Source organism: Orbicella faveolata, unplaced genomic scaffold (assembly GCF_042242905.1).
Source record: "Orbicella faveolata isolate gen_17 unplaced genomic scaffold, um_ofav_v1 contig_12, whole genome shotgun sequence".
In the NCBI taxonomy this organism is placed as follows: Eukaryota; Metazoa; Cnidaria; class Anthozoa; order Scleractinia; family Merulinidae; genus Orbicella; species Orbicella faveolata.
This window is the reverse complement of record NW_028301539.1, coordinates 11,996,265-12,017,317: the sequence shown is the minus strand read 5'-3', so window position 1 is coordinate 12,017,317 and position 21,053 is coordinate 11,996,265. Positions and strand designations below refer to the sequence as shown.

Genomic DNA, 21,053 nt, shown 5'->3' with positions numbered 1-21,053 from the left:
ACTTTCCATATTCAGTTTGGGCGCTCTCATAAGATCATCTCTGAGACCCCGTCCCGACTACGCCGGAAAACTTTATTTCTACTGTTAGGCCAGCCGTCCGCCCTAATCTGTCACAAGAGCAGAGCTTTTCGAAAACGCTCTTTAAAACCGATGAATTTGAAAACGCCGGCTTTTCTTTTTCGCGTGAACGAAGAACATTTTGAAAACAGGCTTTTTGATGACGATGGCGTCAGGATAAACATGTGGTTTTCCTCAAAAACAAATCCAAAATGGCCGACTACATTGCGCTTTGAACCTGGGGAATGATTGAAATAAGCGTCTTGGGGGATAAGAATATTTTAAAACGGAAACTTCTTGAGGGAATCCTGCGTAACAGAACAATAAATTTAAACTCTTGACCTTTTTTGACAAAATAGCCTAATGTTAGTTGAGGATCAAGAACTGGAATTACCGGAATAATTTATACTTGAAGCGGAGAAATTTTAAACGGAAAGAAAATTCTATTCTTGTTTAACCGATTTGACCATGGTGGTGAATATAGACAAACCATTGCACAGGTCATTAACAAAATCTGTTACATTCCACACACAGGTTTTCTTTCCGGCATGGCTGGGAAATTTATTTACTTGCCACCTACAGGAGAGAACGCCTATTCCAGACTTTTCTTGGTTTAAAATATACTTTTAATATTTTGCATATTTTCCTCAAAAAAAATTGAACAAAGCGTGGATGGTAATTTGTATACCCCACTTGGTAAAATTCGCTATTTATTTTCAAATGTCAGTTCCTTAACAGTGCTAGTGGCTTGTCGAGAATTCAGAGAAACGGAGAATCGAAGTATAGTCGCTTATTACGAACAGACTCGCTATCGGTATTTGTTGAGTACATGTAAAAAGCTTTCATGCGTGTCAAAACAAATGGCAAAAAAATTAACCAGAGCCGATGACTAATTATTACGTTGCGTTCCCGCCGCAAGAATAAAAAAACTAGCCAATCAGCATAGCTGTAGTATCTTCTGACCAATTAGAGCACGGATTAGTTTACTGACGAGAAGTTCAGATACCGAAGGAAGAAAAGTAAATTTGTGAAGTGATGATCGCTCTGGTTGGGGTTTGCACGGAGTTCGTGGGGAAACTTAGGTCAGTGAATTAATTTTTCTGCAAGAAATTTCTGTTATATTTGCATTACAATTAGTATTTAAGAATAGATATATTAGCGGGGTTTGTTCCTATTGCAGTCGAGAAATGATTAGCTTACTTAAAACAGTGCTGATGATGTTCTTGGCAAATTCAGCTCAGGTTTATAAGCTTAGCTCAGTTGGTCGCTTTGTATTTTTCGAAACGACTTAGGCTTTAAAACTCCCACAAATTTGTGTCTAACCGCTAAGCAAACAATGCGTGGATTTATAGCATTCATCACTTCAGCTTACCAATTCTCATTGAAATGAAAAATGTCTTTATGTAAACACTGGTTTTTCTTTCTTTAAAAAATGGACATTGTTTGTACTAACAAAATTTCGATTGGTGCTAGACGTAATATTTAAACAACATAAGCTTTAATGGGAGTAAGAAAATTTTTTGTCAGGCTTATAATTCGATAACGTTTGCAGTGGGTAATTATTTAATGAAGGCATCTCTTGATATTGGCTTGGCTTTTCAAAGCTTTCTTGGTCTTGAACTTCCAAAACATTTAATTATCTTGTTCATGTATCTTCAAAACATTCATGTATCTTAAGTACTATTTGAAATTTACTAATTGAAATGGGATTTTTTTTTCTGGGGCCAGTGGGGGAGAGACCTTTCTAAGGGTCTGTTCACATGGAAGCGGGGGACCCCGGGGAGATGAGGTACCTCACCTACCCATGGTAAAGAAATACTTGCCTTCACATGTAACCCCAGGGACTTGGAGTGAGGTCCAAAATGTAATGCAATTGCATGGTCACTAAGCATGCACATAAACAGAGAACTAACATTTGTTTTCTTCGTTTGTTCAGATGAAGCTGCTTTTCGCTTCAGTGTCATTGTTATTGTTGCAGGCAAAACTTCAGTTTGATTCTGCTGATTAACCTGACTATCTGATTCCACGCTTAACTTTTCCAGCACTGTCAATTTCATCAGAGTTTTGGCAGTTTTGGTAGTGAAATCGTTGAAATAACTCGCCATGCTCGTAGTGGCTGGCAGCCACATTGTTCTGCCTTGTGTTTTGGCAGGCTTTGGCACAGTGATTTCATTACCCTGGTTAGGTGCGTTACCCTACTCCGCAGTTTTCACGTGGAGAAAACTCACCCCACTCAAGTGGGTCACCTGGACTGGCTGCCCAGGTAACCCGCCTTGGTGGGGTATCCCACCTAACATATGAACGTGATCAAGAAAAAAGAGAGATTGTATGGATTGATTGGTTACCCCACCAAGGCGGGGGACCTCACCTGCCTGAGGTCCCTGATGTCCATGTGAACAGGCCCTAAGTCAAACATGCACTGAAATATATTTTTCTTTCCTCTTGGCAGTACACACTAGTGCCAAAGGGAATACCCTCTTTCCTACATTCTGAACAGGGTTTTGGCAAATGACAACCAAATATTCAACAAGAATAATATTCTTTATTTACAAATGTATTTACAAGTACATTATATATATACAACATCATCTATAGCCCCTTAATGTATCCTACACCCATCTTTATCCCTCTCTAATGTATTCCATTATTGTGCAGTTCAGGAAAATATTCATACCCACTCCATGGGGGTTACAGAGGAGGAGGCTTTCAAAAGCCAAAATTTTAAAGAAAAGTATGAAGCTAGACTGGAATTTCCAGAATGGTGTGGGGTTTAAGCTAAAAATTTTTCCACAGAAGGGTATGGATATTTGCTGGAACTACGCAATTTATACCAACATGGGTGGTAACTAATACATTTATATCATTTTCTACCTTTATGTATTGGTTTACTGCCCACTCTCTACATTGCCACCAGAAATTTAAATAAAACTAGTATGATGGGGTCCATACAAAGAAGTTATGTTTTGCTACATATATACTATTATCTGATCATTGAGATGGTCAAATTAATGGTACACTAAATTTGTGTAGAACCATCTACAAAGAATTCCAACCTGACTAGATGCTAAATAGATGATCCTTGCTAGGGATGTTAGAAGTTCACTTACAGTGTCTTTAGCCATTTCCAGACAATTGCAAACATATAATTTCATGTCAAACACTTCACTACCAGCGACACAATTAGAATTGATTTAACCCATTACATCATGAGTAAGAAAGTACTTGTAGTCATCAAAATTGTAATGTAACTTCATATTTAGTTTCTTATCCAAAATAAATTGAATTATGCAGAGAGGAAATTTCTTCTCTATCTCTAAAACATGAAAATGTGTGTGTTTATCCATAGGATATATCACTAGGCAGTGAATGTGTTGTTCCAGAAAATATCCATGCCCCTCCCACGGAAAGTTTTTCAGCTTGAACCTCCTCCCCCCCCCCCCCCCCCCCCACCCCTCTGGAAATTCCATTTTAGTGCCATACTTTCCTTTAAAACATTGGGCTTTTGAATCCCTCCCTCCCCCTTGGAATTTCTGTTAACCTTCCTTGGGGTGGATATGGATACTTTCTGGAACTACACAATACTCAAACACTGTTGTACCAATGTTTAAACTCTGGCTGAACTGTTGCATAAAATTATTATGGTTTGTATTCATTTTAATATATACTTATAAACAAACAACTAAACAACAGAGTAGTTTTTTGCAACCTTAATAATAATTAATACGATTACAATACATGTATTGAGAGTTCAAAGGCATTCATTAACATAGCTAAGAATAAGTTGCTATGGATTTAAGGCATTCTGTGAATTGGGAACATTTAAATTTATATAATGTAACTTACATCACGCTAGCACTAAATGTCTTTCCCTTGAGCACCATTAACTGGTCAGGCCCTACTCTTTTAGTTGATATTGCCTGGAAAATATTGAAACACTGAAATTTATTCTGCTATGCAGCACACTCTATACCAATGCTATATTTAACATGGTAATAACACACCTTGCTAAACCTTGATGCAGATCTTTAAGCACTTTCCTGCTCATCGCAAGAGATTTGCCTATATAAAAGCTTGTGGGTACACAAAACAGGGCTCACATTAATTTTATGGGAGGAAGTAACTGCTAAAATGTGCGCTGTTCCCATTATGTTAATTCTTGTTATTTTCCGCATCATACTGTCCAAATTGTCTTCCACATTTTAGCCATTAAAATGCACCTTTGCACTATAAACTATGGAAAACCCTGTGAAAAGAGTCTACAAGCACCTGTCATCAGTAAACACACTGTAGATCATATGAGTACCTAATCTCTCCTGGAACCACATAATGAGCTGTAAATTAGCTCTTACAGCCAAAACTGATCAGTTGTTCTGTCCCTAGTCCTCATCAATTCTCAAAAGTGAGCAACAATTTCCGACAACATCTGAGAGTAATTCTGCTCCACATTCAGGGAAGGTAAAGTCACAGACTTGTCACCCTCATGAATTGATACACAAGAGAGTGACGTATTAGCCCCTGTAGTCTGCTTGTTGGAGTTTTCAAGTGAAAGTTGAGGAAACATCTTTTCTGCCAGGCTATCCATCATGCAGGGGTCCTCTTCCAGTTTTGGCAACTGGCAGTGAGTTAAGTCTGACTGTACTCTTCTTGGTCTACAAGGAAAAAATAATTCATATGTGAACTTAGTACAAATATCGCATCATTTTGAACAGTGAATTAATTAAACACACTGCAAATTTTGTGGGTAGAGGTTGACTTATGCTCTTGAATTTGCTTGAGTACCTGCCCTAGCCATCACTCTCAAAAATTGGCTTGTATACCCTAGGCCTAAGCCGCTTATATACAGTGTTAGACTACTAACAGTGCAATACTAACAAATACTAACAATGAGACCCCTTTGCATCGAATGGAAACATTTTTTGACACTTGGAGATTTTGTGTGCAAATTACAAAACATAACTGTTTTGCTGCATAATTGCCTTATCTTGCTGCAAAATAAAATGTTGTTCAGCTTGGTATAATCATAGTTTTTAATGTTTGGGAATTTCTGTTCAGTAATTATGTGTCCCATGATTTGAAGAATTTCCCATTTTGGTCATAGCAAGAAATTTGGCATAGTGGTGACACCATTGGAACTGGTGCAAATGGTGCAAAATGGAAAATGGTACTACCATTTCAGAAGTTCCATTTCTTCTATAAAAATTTCCGGTGGAGTTCATGAACCAAAAATGTGCATTTCATTCACATTGTGACCAGAATTTCCAGAATTTTTTGTAAAATTATGGAAAAACAACCACTTTGTCAAATTTTATCTCTTTTGTGGAAATAACTCAATGTTAAGCTACATGTTAAGGTTATTGAAAAACCTCAAATACACTGGAATGAAACAGTTGTTTGTTGATAGGAAGTAAAATCATTGTGAAATTTGTTTTAATGTTGTCAGATTATAAAATTTAATGAAGTAAGGATTACTTGTGGAACATTCACCATATGGTAACCACAGCAAATTGTGAAAATTGAACTTTTTGCAAGGGAAGTTACTATAGCACAAGGTTACCTGAAATGCCCATGAAATACAAACTATTTTGCGTACAAACTGTTTTGAGTTTGAAAATGAATCTCTGCTTTGTTCTCACTGTACATACTATATTTAAGCTTCCTCGTATGCTGTATACCTGTAATGTCTCAGTCAAGCATTTTACTGTAGCAAATAATGTGCTGTAAGTAGAAGGAATTTATTTCACCATGCTGATGTTTATGCACTTCAAGCAATATCAAGAAAATCTGTTCAGTTGTTACAGTGTTGAAGGCCTGATATTGGTTCATTTTAAAACTGAATGCTCAATATACTTGATTGTTGGCTTCCTTTGGTTATGCTGCCTTTGTTAACAAAAAAGAGTTCATTTCCCTTCCCTGCCAATTTAGGACATGGAGTGCAGAAAATTTTCCTACCGAAGCAAATATCTTGACATATAACACATCACTGTTGGTCCAATACCAATCAGACAATGATGCTTTATAATGCAAACCCCTAGCTAATAAACACTGTCTCAAAAGTTTGAGTAGAATTAAATAATTTCCAAGTAGCTCAATGGTTTTTAGTAAGTATTTTTTGACTGGGGAGGTAAAATTACACACCATATCTTCTGCACTGTGAAACAAAATCTGTCACTAGTTGCAACTACAGTGTAGTTAGCAAACAAAAACAATTGTGTAGTCACACATGGTTAACAATATGATGAATATGCATGACTTAACCAATATGAACTGTAGGTGAAACTTATATGTGAGCAACTGACCACCATGTGAAAATATAACATATATATAATGTAAGTTATGGACACAGCTGTTTTTTTAACTAGTTGATGTAAAAACATGAACACAACCAAATGTTTTATACTAGTATTAGGTACATGTACTATGGGTATGTTTGCTGTGCTTCTGCCTATGCATGGCAGTCAATTAAGTATGTTGTTTTGTACCTTCAGTACCTAACAAAAGTGGAACGTGTTCAAACAGAACCCTAACATAGAGCACTAGCATGACCAAAACAAAATTCAGTTTTCAAACAAAGACAATGGCTTCCTGTGATAAAGATACTAGGGAGCTTAAGCAAATCATGACGACAACGGCAACAAGAACGTCACTAAACAAAAGGTTTAATGACCAAAACAATGGCTGTGCACATGGGTTATAATTCTTGGTACATATCTTTGCCTTCTGCAAAACAACAGCGTGAAATGACCAAGTTCTGCGTCGTCTACTGAACGTGGACGACAACGGCTAATTTTTCGTATTTCCATTTGGAATTGAACAATGTCATTGCATATTTAGCCTGAGCACGTTTTTAGAGCCATTGGCGTACCGAACAGATCTAGACAATCGCGAATTTTGCTGGTAAAATATAAATTCATTTTCTACTAGGCGTCGTCCTCGACGTCGTCATCATCGGTGCCTAAGCTCCCTACTGTGATTTGGAGGTGTTAAGATTAAAATTAATGAAGACACTTTAAGAATTTTCTTCTTTAATTTCACTTGTTAGAATAGAGTGCAAGCAGGGTGTGGTTTTGGTTTAATCAGTCCTCATGCCAGTTTTATCAATCTCTTGACCGCAGACAACAATTTAGCCCCTGGCTTTGATTAATGAGAACCTCTGTCTGACACATGAGCCACAATGAAACGTTCTAAGATGCTTTTGATTGTTATGCCCCTAGGACAAACTCATCAAGTCTGCTGACATAATGATTGCAAAGTAATTTATATGAAAGAACCCAGACTGCCAAAAAAAAAAATTAGGTACATTCATGTCCAAAATATTATTTATCTTTGTTCCTTAAACCTAAGTACTAAATGTGAGGGTGTGCCATATTATATTACACCTCTAAATGAAGAGTGATCTTATTCATAGTAACAGTGTTTCAGTGGCTGGTTACAACTCCTTTGTTTGAAGTTGTTAAATATCTTGAAGTTCCACTATCACTCTGCTAACTAAGGAATGTTGCTGTTTGAATTAACCCATCACTCTACTTTTGGTATAAACTGGGATGCCTGGCCAGTTATAATACTTATAACTTAGTGAACTTGCACAAGGGATCTAGTATAGACAGTGATGACTCAGTTGTTAAGACTTGTGGAGACTGATTGTTATTAAGACCATCTTGTCTCCTTTTTTAAATGGCTATTGTGTGGTTAGTTTTGTTTTCCACATAGCCTGAACCTCCTTCAGCTGTTTTATGTAAAACAACCCAAACAATGATTAATTTCCGTTCAAAGGGCACTGGATTTTCCAGCCCGGTGTGAGAGAATTTTTAGGTGAAGCTAAGTGGTTAGTGAAAGTTAGTGGCAATCAGGATGGTTTTAAATTGTATATTTTATACTGCTGATGGACGGGATCAGTTAATACAATAACATGTGCAGTCTGTTGCATCAGGCAGCAGGATTCTAGCAGGAAGTCTACAAATTTTTATTGTGTACAGAAAAAAGTAAGGTAAATTCTCACCTTCCTCTTCGGATCACAAATTTCTTTGTCTTGTCCTCCTCTACAGTCTCAAATAATTTTAAAAGTTGTTCTTGTGGAGAAGTAATCACCAACTTAGGCTCCTTTGGAGGTCGAGGCAAATATTTCTCTTCTGGAGGAGTCACTGGCCTTACTTTGCTAACATCATAACTTGTGTTGTTGGCATTGTGAAATAATGGTGGTAATGATGATAGTGTCCCTTCTGTGCTCATTGAGCTATTCTGGATATCCTTTGGTTCTTGCCAAAATGACTGAGGCAGAGCTCGCATTCTCATTGGAAGAGGACCTGTCATAGTTAAGTGAAACATGAGCTTTTTTTTTATTTGGTTGAAATGTAAGTTTAAGTTATGCACTGATCAATGAGATACTTGCCACTTCAAAATTGAGAACACAGATTCTGCTTGGCAAGATTTACTCATCTATATTGTTGTGAAATGAAAATCAAAGAACACTCATCTTTGGAAGGGTGCCCAACATTACTCCTCCTGAGGTGTTGAAAGTACGTTAACAGTTCCTTGAAGTATGACTCATGGCACTGTACTGTGCCATATCCAAAAAAATTAAAATAATACCTCTTGTGAGTGGGAATCTAAAGAGTTGGTTTGGTTGTATTGAAACTACATATCTAAATATGTATCACTGCTAGTAGCTTCACTCAATAAAATCTATTAAAGGCTCCTTAAAAGCCCTTAAATTAACATTACTTTGAGACCTGCTGCCTTATGAGAAGTTGTGATATTGACTAATTTTTTTTCTAGCATTCTATTTTTAATTTGTCCGGTACGTTCGTTACCTTAGCTAAAAGTAAGGATATTAAATGAAGCTGATTCTTATCAAATTGCATTGGTGCAACTGTGAAGTTCTTTCACTGTTTGATATTTCCTACCGATTTGCTCAGCTTAAGCATATTTCTCAAATTTCTGTGTTATATAATTTGTCAAACATGTTGAATTGAATTCAGGCATTACAAGTGGAACTCTTTGCCAGCTGTTAAAAAGATATATATATCATGTGTAGCTTATCAGCATGCCTGTAGACAGTTAATATTTCAATGTAGACCCATATTAACCCTACAGCACATCTAGCCAGACTGTCTGGCTTGCTCTTCTCCTGTTCAACCACGCCTGAGATTCATTACCTAAAGATTTATGTTTCTGAATACAATACTATGACTCTTACCCACACATGTACTTTTTACAATCTGTGAGCGTTTGAAAATTGAGGCCAAAAATGACCCAAAACAAATCTTATTTTAGCTTTGTTGGCTTAACCAAATGATTAGCTCTATGATGTTAATCTAAACACTAACTAAACTAGGATATTTTGCAGCGGACTCTAGTTTATCAAAACTTAAGATAAAAGTCCATTGCCTCCTAATATATTTAATATTCAATCTTGATTTCAGAAGCCTTTTAACCATTTACCACTGAGTTACGTACTTTTTCTTGAAGCAAATATCAAGAAAATAGAGCTTAATGAAAGATCATTGGCAAGTGCAGGAAATATAAAATCCATTTTGTAGATATAAGTACCATTTTGTGTTAATGAAAATAAGAAATCATTTTCAGTGATGTATATCAAATATTACTGCTTTGTATTAAGATCTTTCCCAGAGATTGTATTAAGAAAAGGGAATTATTATTCTATTACACTGAAGGCAATTTTAGACCAAATGTGACTTGTTACAGAGATGTGAGGTAATTGATACTAAAGTTGGCTTGTAATCACAAGAATAACAGCATTCCAAGTTTTGCAAAATCTTTAAAAACAACAATATTTAAGGTTCAAAGCATTCGGATTAATTCCAATTTCAGGTATTAATCACACAGCATGTAGAAATTGCTTTGGATGAAAAGTTTCTCTGCTCTTTTTATTGAGATCAAAACGTGAAATCATAAGATTTGAAAATGTTGGCTGCAATATCGTGTCTGAGATCTGTTATGTCCATTGTTAGCTGTGAGTTGACAACAAGGAAAGAGAAATTAATGGCTGGTAAATGCACTTGCTTTTCTATAGAAGTCATTTATCAGTTGTCCTGCAAGTTGACAAGTGAATGTCAAATTAGGCCTGTTGTATTCCACATCAAGACTACTGAACAATCGCTGTCACTTGTCACTATACACGCATGCACCCCTGCATGCACCGTGCATATGTGCATCAGAAATTTGTTTGAACCCTGATAAAAAGTGACCTTTTGCTGCCACAAATCGCTTTTTCATACTTGTAAACCTTTATCAGTCTGCGGAAAAGTAGAATAAAATAGACGATGTCTGTGGTGGATGTTGTTCTTTTGATCTGCACGTTAGTGAACAGTTTTATTATTTACGAAACTTTTGACCGTCAACTTGATATACTTAAAAAAGAAAAAACCAGAAAAAGGTCGATCTAAGTTAACAAAGGAGTGGAACCGACAACTCTGTCCTTTAATATATTCTTCTAGTCCCAATGAAAACCATTACCTGTATAACTTCGGCACAGTGAAGCGTAAATATACTTTCCTCAGTGATTAGTTTTAGAATTAACATACTGCATACGTGTAGGAACTGTTACGCTAAATTTCTCTGATTTATTTGAAACTACATGCGCATTACACGAGCAAGTGTTACATCTAAGTGCAGTTGTTCAGATGAACTTAAGTATACAGGAGATATCGCACATATCGCGCACAGTTGTATTATGTATATCTGTCCGTGTTCGTCTATCCAAAACGTTAAGTGCCACAACATCTTTTGTGATGATGCCATCTTCACCTCGTACATTGTGTTGTGTTATACCACCGCTGCTCAGTGTGTAACCTCTGCTAGTTGAGCTCCTATTTCTGCATGTTTCATCAGGGCACAATCATAAAACTACCGCTTAAACATTGAACTGTACATGATACGAAGGCGATTTGTTATGATCATGTTCGCGATTTGCATGACAAGCATTAGGTTCTGCCATGGTCACGAGATGTTTTAATAGATCTTCGACATGCTTAAAACTGATTTGGCATGTTCAATGCGGGAATTCGCGAAAAAAGGACTAAATCCTGAAGTATATTGCTTTGTGTGTAAACTGTCCTCATGTCAAATGTACAGTAGCGTGCAGGCATTATTTTACATTGGAAACTTAATAGTATTGCCATTTGGTTTCAACTCGTCTTTGCAAACGTGTAATCAGTGAAGCTCGGCACGGTTCGTGCTAAGGAATAGACACCGCAAATAACTCGCTACTGCGCAGAAAGTTTTTGGCTAAATACAGAGACACTATGTCGATCCACGGACCGGCGGCCACATCACATATGAACGACGTCTATTCAGCTATCCGACGACCCTCTGTGGAAGTGAAATGTTTATATAAAACAAAGAGCCGCAAGTAAATACGACAACAATATATAAAGCGATTTTCACGAAAAATATGTTTGTTAGGTAAACGATGAACGAAACAGAATAGGTGCTCTGGTCGCATACTTGTCTTTGAAAACACTAGCAGCATCGAGGCCGCTGTCAAAATCTAACAGAGCGCAGCTACCGCAGGGCAAGTTACTTACCCGGCATTAAAACTATTCCCAAAGCGCAAGCACGCAATAGGAAAGTCACGTAGACTCAGGCCAGACTTATTTGATTGGTAATCTTAGTACAAGCCAACATCTTGTATCATGAATGAACTCTTGAAAATACAGTCACACCGTGAGAGAAGCTTGCGCTTGTTTTCAAGTAAATGAGATGTCATAAAACTTTCCACACCGAAGGCCACTACTGCCGTCGTGATGATTGTACACGGCCAAATTCGTTTATAGCCTTGTTAGTGTTCGATTAGCATACCCCAACCACAAAGTATCACCCACCAACCGATTATAGCAAAAATAAATCGTAATTTAAGTTAAATCTTGGTCGATTCACCGCAATCTACTAAGGTAGATCTCATTTGACTACTAATAAAGCGATCGAAGGCGGCTGTGGGAGAGTCAGGCATCATTGAGTATCACAAAGTAACGTACCTCGCTTGGGTTTCAGTCTAGCTTCAAGCTTATTGAAGTCTGGTGATGTCTCCCTTCGTTTCAGAGTAAGATTCCCAGCTTGGGATAGTAAAAGTCTTTGTTTTCGGCCTCTCTTAGATAGTTCCTTAGCGCCAGTTTCGCGGATTGGACTCAACAACGCCGGAGCGGCGACCCTGTTTAGCGAAAGACTCTTGCCTCTCACAACAAGTGGAGGAGGCGATTGAGGGGAAGAAGGTCCGCACGGACTTGGAGGAGACCTCCAGTTTAAAGTATCCTTTTGCTGAGTTCGTTTTCGTAGAGGATCCATTCTAGCCAAGTTAGTTCACTAAAAGATTACGCTTTCTTGCAACCTTCCGGTTAGAATACTACGTACAGCAGCAGTCGATAAGTGGCGGTGTTAGGTTTCCAGTTCAATTTAGCATAGAGTATTTTGCCCTGACGCGAAATGCCTTTCCTTTGAAGAAGCTCTTAGGTGCCAGTTTAATCCCATTTCAAACCTGGATTGGAAAACTTTCCGAGCGAGCTTTACACATCAAAAAAGATTCGCGCTCGAGGTCAGTCATTCGCCTTAGCTGTCGGTTTCCATGTGTTTTCGCGCGTTACTAATAAACTCTGGGTTTGGCGGCACAACGTGATTGGTGAATATTTACGTCACTAGATCCTCCTTCCATTGGTCTGCTTCACGTGTTACGGCCTTTTGTTTCAATTGTTGTCTATTGTTGTCAGGGATCCGGCTGGAAATTTCTGACACATTCCACAAAGAATTTGCATACACTTCGGTTTAGTTCATCGCTAATAAAGGAAACATCGTCAACCTGTTTTCGGGTAATTGTGCTGCTGAAAAAAACAAAAGCGTTTGATGTCTGGAAACAGAACAAGATTTCTTCGAGAAAACTGGAGGGTTACGCGCTATGTGAAGTGCTTTCTTAGAGATAAATATACGACTTGTCTACCTGAAGTCGGATAATATAATCCACTGAACGCAGTTTATTTATGTTTATGTCTTGTAACGAAAGCCTGACAAAACCGTACACCGCTTCGATTTCCGTGGAAGCCGTGTTTGGGAAATGGTACAAAAGAGCCCTCCAAAAAAGAAATTTGGAGTGCGACAGGGTAATCGTGAAAAGTTGACTTAATTATTACTTTCTTCCTTATCTGAAAATATCACAACGAAAACAGACTCGAAGATACCAATTACGGTCAAAGAGGAGAAACCTTCTGCCGCACCCGCTCTCGGGTGCCTAGAGACCCAAATAAACAAATTGAGATTCATACGCGCCCGGAACACAAGGCAATATTTATCTCAAGTGTGCCTGCTTCGGTCGCGTGAGGTCCGGGATATAACGTTTTTAGATACAACAGGACACGTTTACAAAAATCCAGGCATTATTGTACGTCAACGTTTTGCGTATAAGGAGCTAACTAGTCTAGCGCGTGAAAAGTGCGAAAAACCGGCGAGATCTTGATCAACAACTCGAACCAAGTGACTTGTTGCGCGTGTCATGCGTAGGAACTCTAAATTGATCAAATGAAAAACGCTGGCGACATTTAGAGATGTAGACGTAAACAGTGAAATTGAAACTGATTATCTTTTGTAGGACTGAAAATAGCTACACATCACATTTTTCTCATGTTCAAACGTCTTACTCCCGATCTCCTTTAGATCGTGGACGTGTCTGTTTGCTTGGTTTTCAGGGGGGGGGGGGGGGCGTACATCTAGAACTGTGTTTTTAAAATGTACAGGCTAGGCGGAACTTAACGTAAAAGTCGTGTTCCGCCCAGACAGCCTGAGCTGTATTGTGAAAACATGGGCTTTTCAATATCGAGTTGTCTTTTTCGTGGTACAACCTCTTGCAAAGGTATTGTAATAAAAGAGATATTATAGGGCAAGGCTCCCCATAATCGTAAGTATGTCCTTATGACCTCTTTGTATGGGGCCGCACTTTCTTGCTCCTCAATGTTAATACCATTAACAGACACTGCTTTGTTGTACCGTCAGTTCTTGCTGATTACTTTTTTTATACTTTTTTTAATTTAATTTTTTTTTTTAATTTTTCAGGCTTAAGATATAAGAGGATTTGATCGGTGGGACTGGGGTGTTGTCTGTCAGCTAGCGCTCCCCCGGACACAGTTCAAGGCGAGGCGGAAACAAACCAAATCATTGACGCAACGTCTCCAGTCTGCCTCGTCACCTCCGCTTTATATCACGATAGCTCGGGATTGAAATGGACACAGGAATCCAAGCTAATCATTGAAAAGTAGTCTGCAAAACAAGTAAATGCGATCAGTTGCGCTAAGTAGCCTTTTGTTTGGAGAAAACCGTGTTTGAAGACATATTTTCTGTGCCAAGACCGCGCGTGGTGTTTGCCTCGCTAAAACTTCGGCTTACATTGATGATTGATTTCTGAATTTGTGCGTGTGCTTGTGTTTTTTTTCTTCATGGTCTACTGTTGATGGATTTACTATACAAAAACAATATCGGAGGGAACTGAGACAGGTTAAGGCAGATTAACCGCTGCAGTATGAGCCAATATGTATCAAAGCCATGTTCGTTTTCTTTGACCTCTCTGCGTAATTCTTTTTCTTGTAACATCTCGACTTTTTTAGATTATATAACGGCACATAACATGGCCACAAAGGGGGCAGGTCATTTAATTTCAACTAACAAGATTTATTAGACTCTTTTAACCAGCTTTACCTGACTCAGTTGTAGAATAGACAAAATCACGCGAACTGCCATCTTTATATCGTTTACACCATTTTTTTCTCGAATCAGTGTATAAATAAATAAAAAGAAACATGTTTTATCTTCATGAAACATAATCCTTATTATCGTCTATTGCAGTATTCACTGTGAAAAACATTGTAACATAACACGGAAAAACCGCAAACTATTGTTCTGGAGATGTAATTCTGTTCTCTGCGGTTCGTATTGTTCCTCTTCTCGTTTGTTGGCGCCCGTTTTTCTTCCGCCCTAGTCGACACCATGACGCCTTTTCTGTGCGAAGTCATGCAGAGTTCTCATGTTTTTCTCATTTCCTCACAGCACTTGTTACGGATGTAACTGTATTTTTATACTGTGTAGAGCTAATGAAATCTTTGGCGGTTTTTTTGCAAGCCAGAAGCTTGCAATCGCGTGCGAAATTGCTCACTCGTGCTTACTTCAGCCATTAATTTCAAGCACATCTTGCGTTAACACTCAATAATGTGATAAAATTTAGAATGTGTTGTTATTCACGTGTACAAATTAAGTAATGTCGTTAAATACAACAGGGTAAAGGTCCAAAAGAGAAGTGTCGCACAGGTCTTTATGATCATTTCTGTTGACTTTCTCGCTTACGAAGATCCCCAATATTTTCACCTTTCTCAGATTCTGTCCACTGATGACTTCATAATTTTTGTTTTTCTTTCTTTAGTTTTAACATTGTTATATTTAGCCTGTGAAAACAGTCGGTTTTTTCGCCTTTTGTGTCATGGCGGTGTTTTACGATACCGTCAAAAAACAGGGAAAACTACAAATAAAGCAGGGTTCTAATGGGGGTGATGAACTCTCGGTTGTCAGGAAATTTTCAGCGATTTCTCAGCTATCAGTTAAAATTCCGCCTCTCTCAGTCACCAGTAAATTTTCATCGGTTATCGATTGATAAAGAGCCACCCAGACCTTCAAAAAAACCGTTACTTTGGCGAGCAGCGAAGCTCGTACACAGCTTCATTGCGCATTGGGTTAATTAATTAGATAGGCACGGAGTATGGAGTGTTGGAACTTAATTGTCTTAAAATCTCATCGATCTTCCGCAACTCAATGATGTTTTAAGAACCGTTAAGTACGGTGCGTGCAGACGTTTAATTCTCCTTCTTTACATCGTCTGCACGCATGGTGAAGGCTAAACACGTTTTGTTTCCTTTTCATTGTTAAGTAGTGTTTATTACTCCAGGTCACGCGCGGGGGCAGTCGTGGTCCCTTGAGTGGGTCAAGTTGGCTGCTCGTCAGTTATAGAAATTCCTACATACCAATTAAAGTTACCTATTTGTGTCCACCTGCTAATCCTAAAATTACGTTAGTCACTGCAATTCTGTTTCAATAATTATTGAAAATTTTTATGTATTCCTTAAAGGCCTCGGTTGCTGGTTAAGCGTGAAGTGGTCAGCTGAAGTTGCTGACGGCTGTAAAAGAAGCCTAATATTTACAATGTCTTATATTGGTTCTTTGTAAAATGGAAGGAAATCCTGCGTTGAATGCCGCTAACAACATCCTTCAGCAAGGAAACGATATAGCATTCATCTGTTTCAACGTATTTCACGCGTAATAGGTAGTACAATATGTACACTATCATTTCTACCTTCAATATTTTGGTCGTAAGAATTTTCTTTAGAAATATTTGTAGACTGTAAGGTATCCGTGTAGTGAAATGCTATACCCTCGCTGAAGCGCGTCACGATAAGAGAACTTTTAATCAGTCCGCAGATGAATGACAGATTAGAAAATTCCAAGGGTTTTTGGTCGAGTTAGGCGGCTTTGCTACAGGTCAAGACCGAACTGAAAGACGAAGTTGGCTTACGTTTTGATTACGCAAAGCTACGACAAAATTTAGTTAGCATAAATAAATCAAAATAGCCATAAATTCCAACCGTCTAAGGTCTAGACAAAGTCAGCAAGTAAGTACGTAAGCGCGTAAGGTTTCCATTGAATCCTGTGCAACTGTAATATCTGGGTTAATTGCCTTACCTTAAAAGTTTCAATTTTGAACTTTCTCCAGATTGATAGATGATATTATGAGAAAAACTTCGTTTCATAATTCATTCTTTTTGTAGGCTGTTACAGTAATGGAAAGACGCTTCTTTCTACTTGTTCTCGTAAAAGGGTGAAATTACACGTTTTTAGATGGAATGCACTGATAAACGCAAACGTCCAGTTAATTTACTGTGCGCATTACTTATATACTATAACGAGCTTTACCATCAGGTAATAAATGATGGCCTGTAATTAAATTCCTCTTAACTGACAGTTCGAGGGATTTAAACAACCAGGGAAAAATCAGTGGTCAAGAGTCTTGGGAAACAGAAAAAAACATTGACAGTTCGTGAATTTGTAGAGTTATATTCACCAGTGACATTTAGAGCTTTCTAAAGGGTAGACTACGTTCCATCACCGAAGTTCTTGTTTTGTTTTGTTTTTTTTTGGTGGGGGGAGGGAGGACAGACCAGTACGCTGTCCATAAGAAATTTGTTTATAATAAGCTTGATTGGAAAGCTCTTGAGTTCAATCTCTTTCGCAAACGCCGTGTGAAACTGCATGTCTCTGAGTTAGCATAATTGTTACAAAAGTCAAAGTTCATGTTCTATGTCAATTTGTTCGCGTTTTCGTTTCCTGTCAGGTTTGAGAGTGCCATTCTTACAAGCTCTCACTTCAGGGTGCGTAATCAAATTTCCTCTTGACTGGAAGGATCTTGATAAGGCGAGACAGTCAGTTAAACTCAAATCACTCCACATTTTGAAACGATGTTATCAGGGGACTATTAAAAGGTGACATCTAAAAACTTGGTTATTGTAATAGTTCCAGTCATTGTTTTATTGTTTTACGGTTACGGTGAAATTTACTTGGTCACGGTACAGGCGTGAAACTTGTGAAGCGCTATAATTTCCCATCGAACTTTTCACACCCTTGGAGCCCGGGATTGAGTTGTGGCTTGGAAGTGTTAGATCAAGTGACTACTTCAGCTTACTTGGGGCTGTTACAGGAATTTTGCACTCCCACAGTACCTCTCCTGTGATGGGGTCACAAGCCAACTCTAAAACGATACCGGCTAGGTCTGTGTATGATCAAAACGTTCTTGTACCCCATGGACAGAAAAAAAAAATTCCACCGTTAAGTGATCATCTCTGACTGACCCTGTCTACACGAATATCTTATCTCATTAGATTATATATTATTGTTTTAGTAACACCCTGAAAATCTAAACAGTGATCTTGGTTCAAAGGACAAAAGTGAGAGGTTTATTTATGGGCAGGCTGAAATCTTGGTGAAATAAATGTGTGGGGTCATCTCCAGTTGTCTCAGAGTAAATAACCATCATTATCACATGGATGATAACTCCCAAGCTGTACCAGCAGGCAGCAGCACTCAGCAATGTGTTTGACTGAAGATTTTATCTGTCTGCAGTCAGCTCTTCATTGATAAGTACTTAATCAAATACAAGTGATTTGATTTCAGCCATGCTGTGTTCAACCTGCCAGGCTGCCCTGCCGCCGGACACCCCTTGACTGATGACTCAAGCTCCATGTCTGTGCCAAGATCCAAGTGTTTATACCGATATTGGATTTAGTCACAAGGTATGCCATCAAGCTGCTGATAAGAAGTTATTCTTTTAATGACTCAGCACCTCTGCGACCTCCTCATGGACCACCTACACACCCAAACATCAACCTTCTCAATATTTCTGGTAGAGACAGGAAACATCGGGCCATGTTTTTAGAGGAAAAAACGCTAAAATCAAAGAATGAAGACCCATTTTAAACACTCTTGTTCTTTGGCCATTTCAATTTAACAAGAAATAAAATGCAAACAGCGGCAACAAACATAACACATGAACTACGCATGGTTTGGAACAAAAATCTAAAATTTTCTTGACGTTTCGCATGCTACAGCACGCATCTTCAGAAGTGGCGGTTACAAAAAAACGAAAGATTTAAAACTTAAAAATACAAAGCGAGGTACTGGTAACTAACTAAACAATAAGGAAAACAAAAGGTGATAGCTAATAAAGTGACAGCTTTTCACTGCTAGCATTGTCATTAATTGTTGGTTTTAAGTCTCGAAACGCCGATATTTGTGTAGCCTGCGAGCAGGCTCACATTCTGAGTAGCCATCCGGCGGGGTAGAGACTTGTGAGGTCTCGTCTCAGAGCTTCGCCGCTCGATTTCTTACCTCTTCAGGCGTTCAGTTAGTTAGTTGGGGCGCAGCGCGAAAAACGGTGCTTTTCGCCGGTCACCCCGAAACGCAGACTATGCAGACTGCGGACCGTGCAGACCGTGCAGACTGAGTACTTTTTTTCTAACACTTGACTCACTTTTTTCGCTTCTAGTGTTAAAATAGTGTTCAGTATGTCCTAATGTTTGTTATTTATCCACAGGCGGCACAAGCTCAACATCTGACTGTTGATTCACGCGTTTAATAGACCTTCTATATGAAATTCCCTTTACTGGTCCTAAATATACTAAAATTAGGCATAAAAATAAACTTCCATACATTCTGGGCGCAAATTGCGTCAATTTTCGACGAGTTTGAGGTTTCATTTATTTTGTCCAATTTGTTGTTTAGTTTTTTTCGATTTTCTTAGTCTTCGTTCTCCTCTTAACTGGTTCGTAAAACAAAGCAAGGACGGTGACTCTAAGCGACCTCGTCCCACAAATCGCTTTTGCTTCACAAAGCACAGAATCACCATTAGACTAGGAGTATTTGATTCCCTCTTTCGCTTAGTTGAACATGACTAGGAAAAAAAAATGCTCGCATGAAATTTTTTCTTCGAGGTTATGCGTCACGCACGATGGACTAAGCGAAAGAGGGACCACTCGTAGCCTAAATCGGCATAAAAAGACAACTGCCATAAGGACAGATAAATTAACCATCCCATCAACTCATCACGGCAACCGTACTGCGCTGAGAATTTCAAATGCTATTCGGTTTTCTGTGATCGATCTTTCCATACGCTAGGCTTTTTTGGCGTGATCGCAGTCACACTCCAACAGCCATTTGAAATACACTTTGTACACCAAGAGTAGAAAATGCGCATGTTACGTGTGACATTACATTACAAGTGAAGTTTATTTCTACATTTTAAAATAGCTTTACTTAAGCATCTTTAGGACTAAAGGGAGTTTCCCTTGTAAATCTATAACACATCAACAGTCACATACCACCGAGTTTGCGCGGCCTGTGGATAACAAACACTCCGATATATGATTGAACAGAACCAAAAGATATGCGAGTCAAAAATCAATGCAAAAACAAGAATAAGAAAAAAAAAGTACTCAGTCTGCACAGTCTGCATGGTCTGCATGGTCTGCGTTTTGGAGTGACCGCTTTTTCGCGCACTGTTTTTCGCGCTGTGCCCCAACTAAGGGACTGTGCAATAATTACCTGGAAAGGGGGCTTGGAAAATTAGAGGGGGGGGGGGGCATAGGAGAAAATGATAACAAGAGAGAGGGGGGGTTGGATGTAAAATTTAATACATACAAGGGGGGCATTACTTTTTCATTCCTTTTTGCATAGTGGAAAAGTAGTGGAAGAGTTATTACAGTTCAAATATAAATGCTAACATTGGAATAAATCTGACAAATTTATCAACTCTAAGGTGTTCTGATCTATGAACTGTTGTTTTCCTATCTGAAGAAAGGTCTTAGCAAGAGTTATGTTCCCAGTACAACGTGGACGAGACTGCATGTAAAAGTTAGGTACAGCACCTTGAGTTCCCGAATGCAAAGGCCAAAAAAGGAGTAAGAGAAAGGAACCCTTGTCCGCTAATTTCTTGGACAATTGAAAGAGATGTAAAAGCGCTTACCAACAAGCAGCTGAAAATGTATCTAAAGCAAAAAGGTCTTAAGATAAATGGAAGCAAGGCTGAGTTGATTGATCGAGTTCTCACCCACGCACGCTGGAACCTTAGTGCCAGAGATGCTGTAGAAGATGAGGATTCTCTCAATTCATGCGAAGACGACACAAGCTCAGAGTCCAGTGATTCTGATGACTCTTCAAATGACTGTTCGACATACGTCGAAGAGTCATTTGAAGTGATGTTTGTACCGGATCGGAGGACGAACTCCAAGAAGTAAACTAGGCATGAGGGAGTCAATGGGAGGAGACTTTTTTCAAGTGGGTTGTGCGGGGGGGGGGGGGGGGGGGGAGGCCGGCGGCGGGTAACCTTTATATTATCATTATGTGAGGGGGGGGGTTGAAATTAATTTTTGCTTAATGAGAGGGGGGTATGACTTGGTTTTGGGGCATTT

The 21,053-nt window shown here is 38.7% G+C and overlaps 1 protein-coding gene and 1 long non-coding RNA gene across 2 annotated transcripts; one reads left to right on the top strand and one right to left on the bottom strand.

The window, feature by feature from the left end:
- The first annotated feature begins 1,043 nt into the window (after positions 1 to 1,043).
- On the top strand, positions 1,044 to 14,873 carry LOC149116677 (uncharacterized). The gene is made up of 2 exons (XR_016205441.1): positions 1,044 to 1,139; positions 14,110 to 14,873. It is a non-coding gene; the product is annotated as an uncharacterized LOC149116677 (long non-coding RNA).
- On the bottom strand, positions 3,691 to 12,662 carry LOC110054284 (uncharacterized). The gene is made up of 3 exons (XM_020760661.2): positions 12,051 to 12,662; positions 8,054 to 8,357; positions 3,691 to 4,706 (listed from the first exon to the last, which is right to left on the bottom strand). The coding sequence occupies exons 1-3, from the start codon at positions 12,355 to 12,357 to the stop codon at positions 4,451 to 4,453; spliced, it is 867 nt and encodes a 288-aa protein (XP_020616320.1). The 5' UTR covers positions 12,358 to 12,662; the 3' UTR covers positions 3,691 to 4,450.
- Positions 14,874 to 21,053: the final 6,180 nt, after the last annotated feature.

Bases quoted from the DNA above. Each gene is read 5' to 3' on its own strand.
- LOC110054284 (XM_020760661.2), bottom strand. From the start codon at position 12,357: ATGGATCCTCTACGAAAACGAACTCAGCAAAAGGATACTTTAAACTGG. The intron at 8,358-12,050 runs GTACGTTACTTT...TAACTATGACAG, and splicing joins TAGACTGAAACCCAAGCGAG to GTCCTCTTCCAATGAGAATG. The intron at 4,707-8,053 runs GTGAGAATTTAC...TTTTCCTTGTAG, and splicing joins TTTGTGATCCGAAGAGGAAG to ACCAAGAAGAGTACAGTCAG.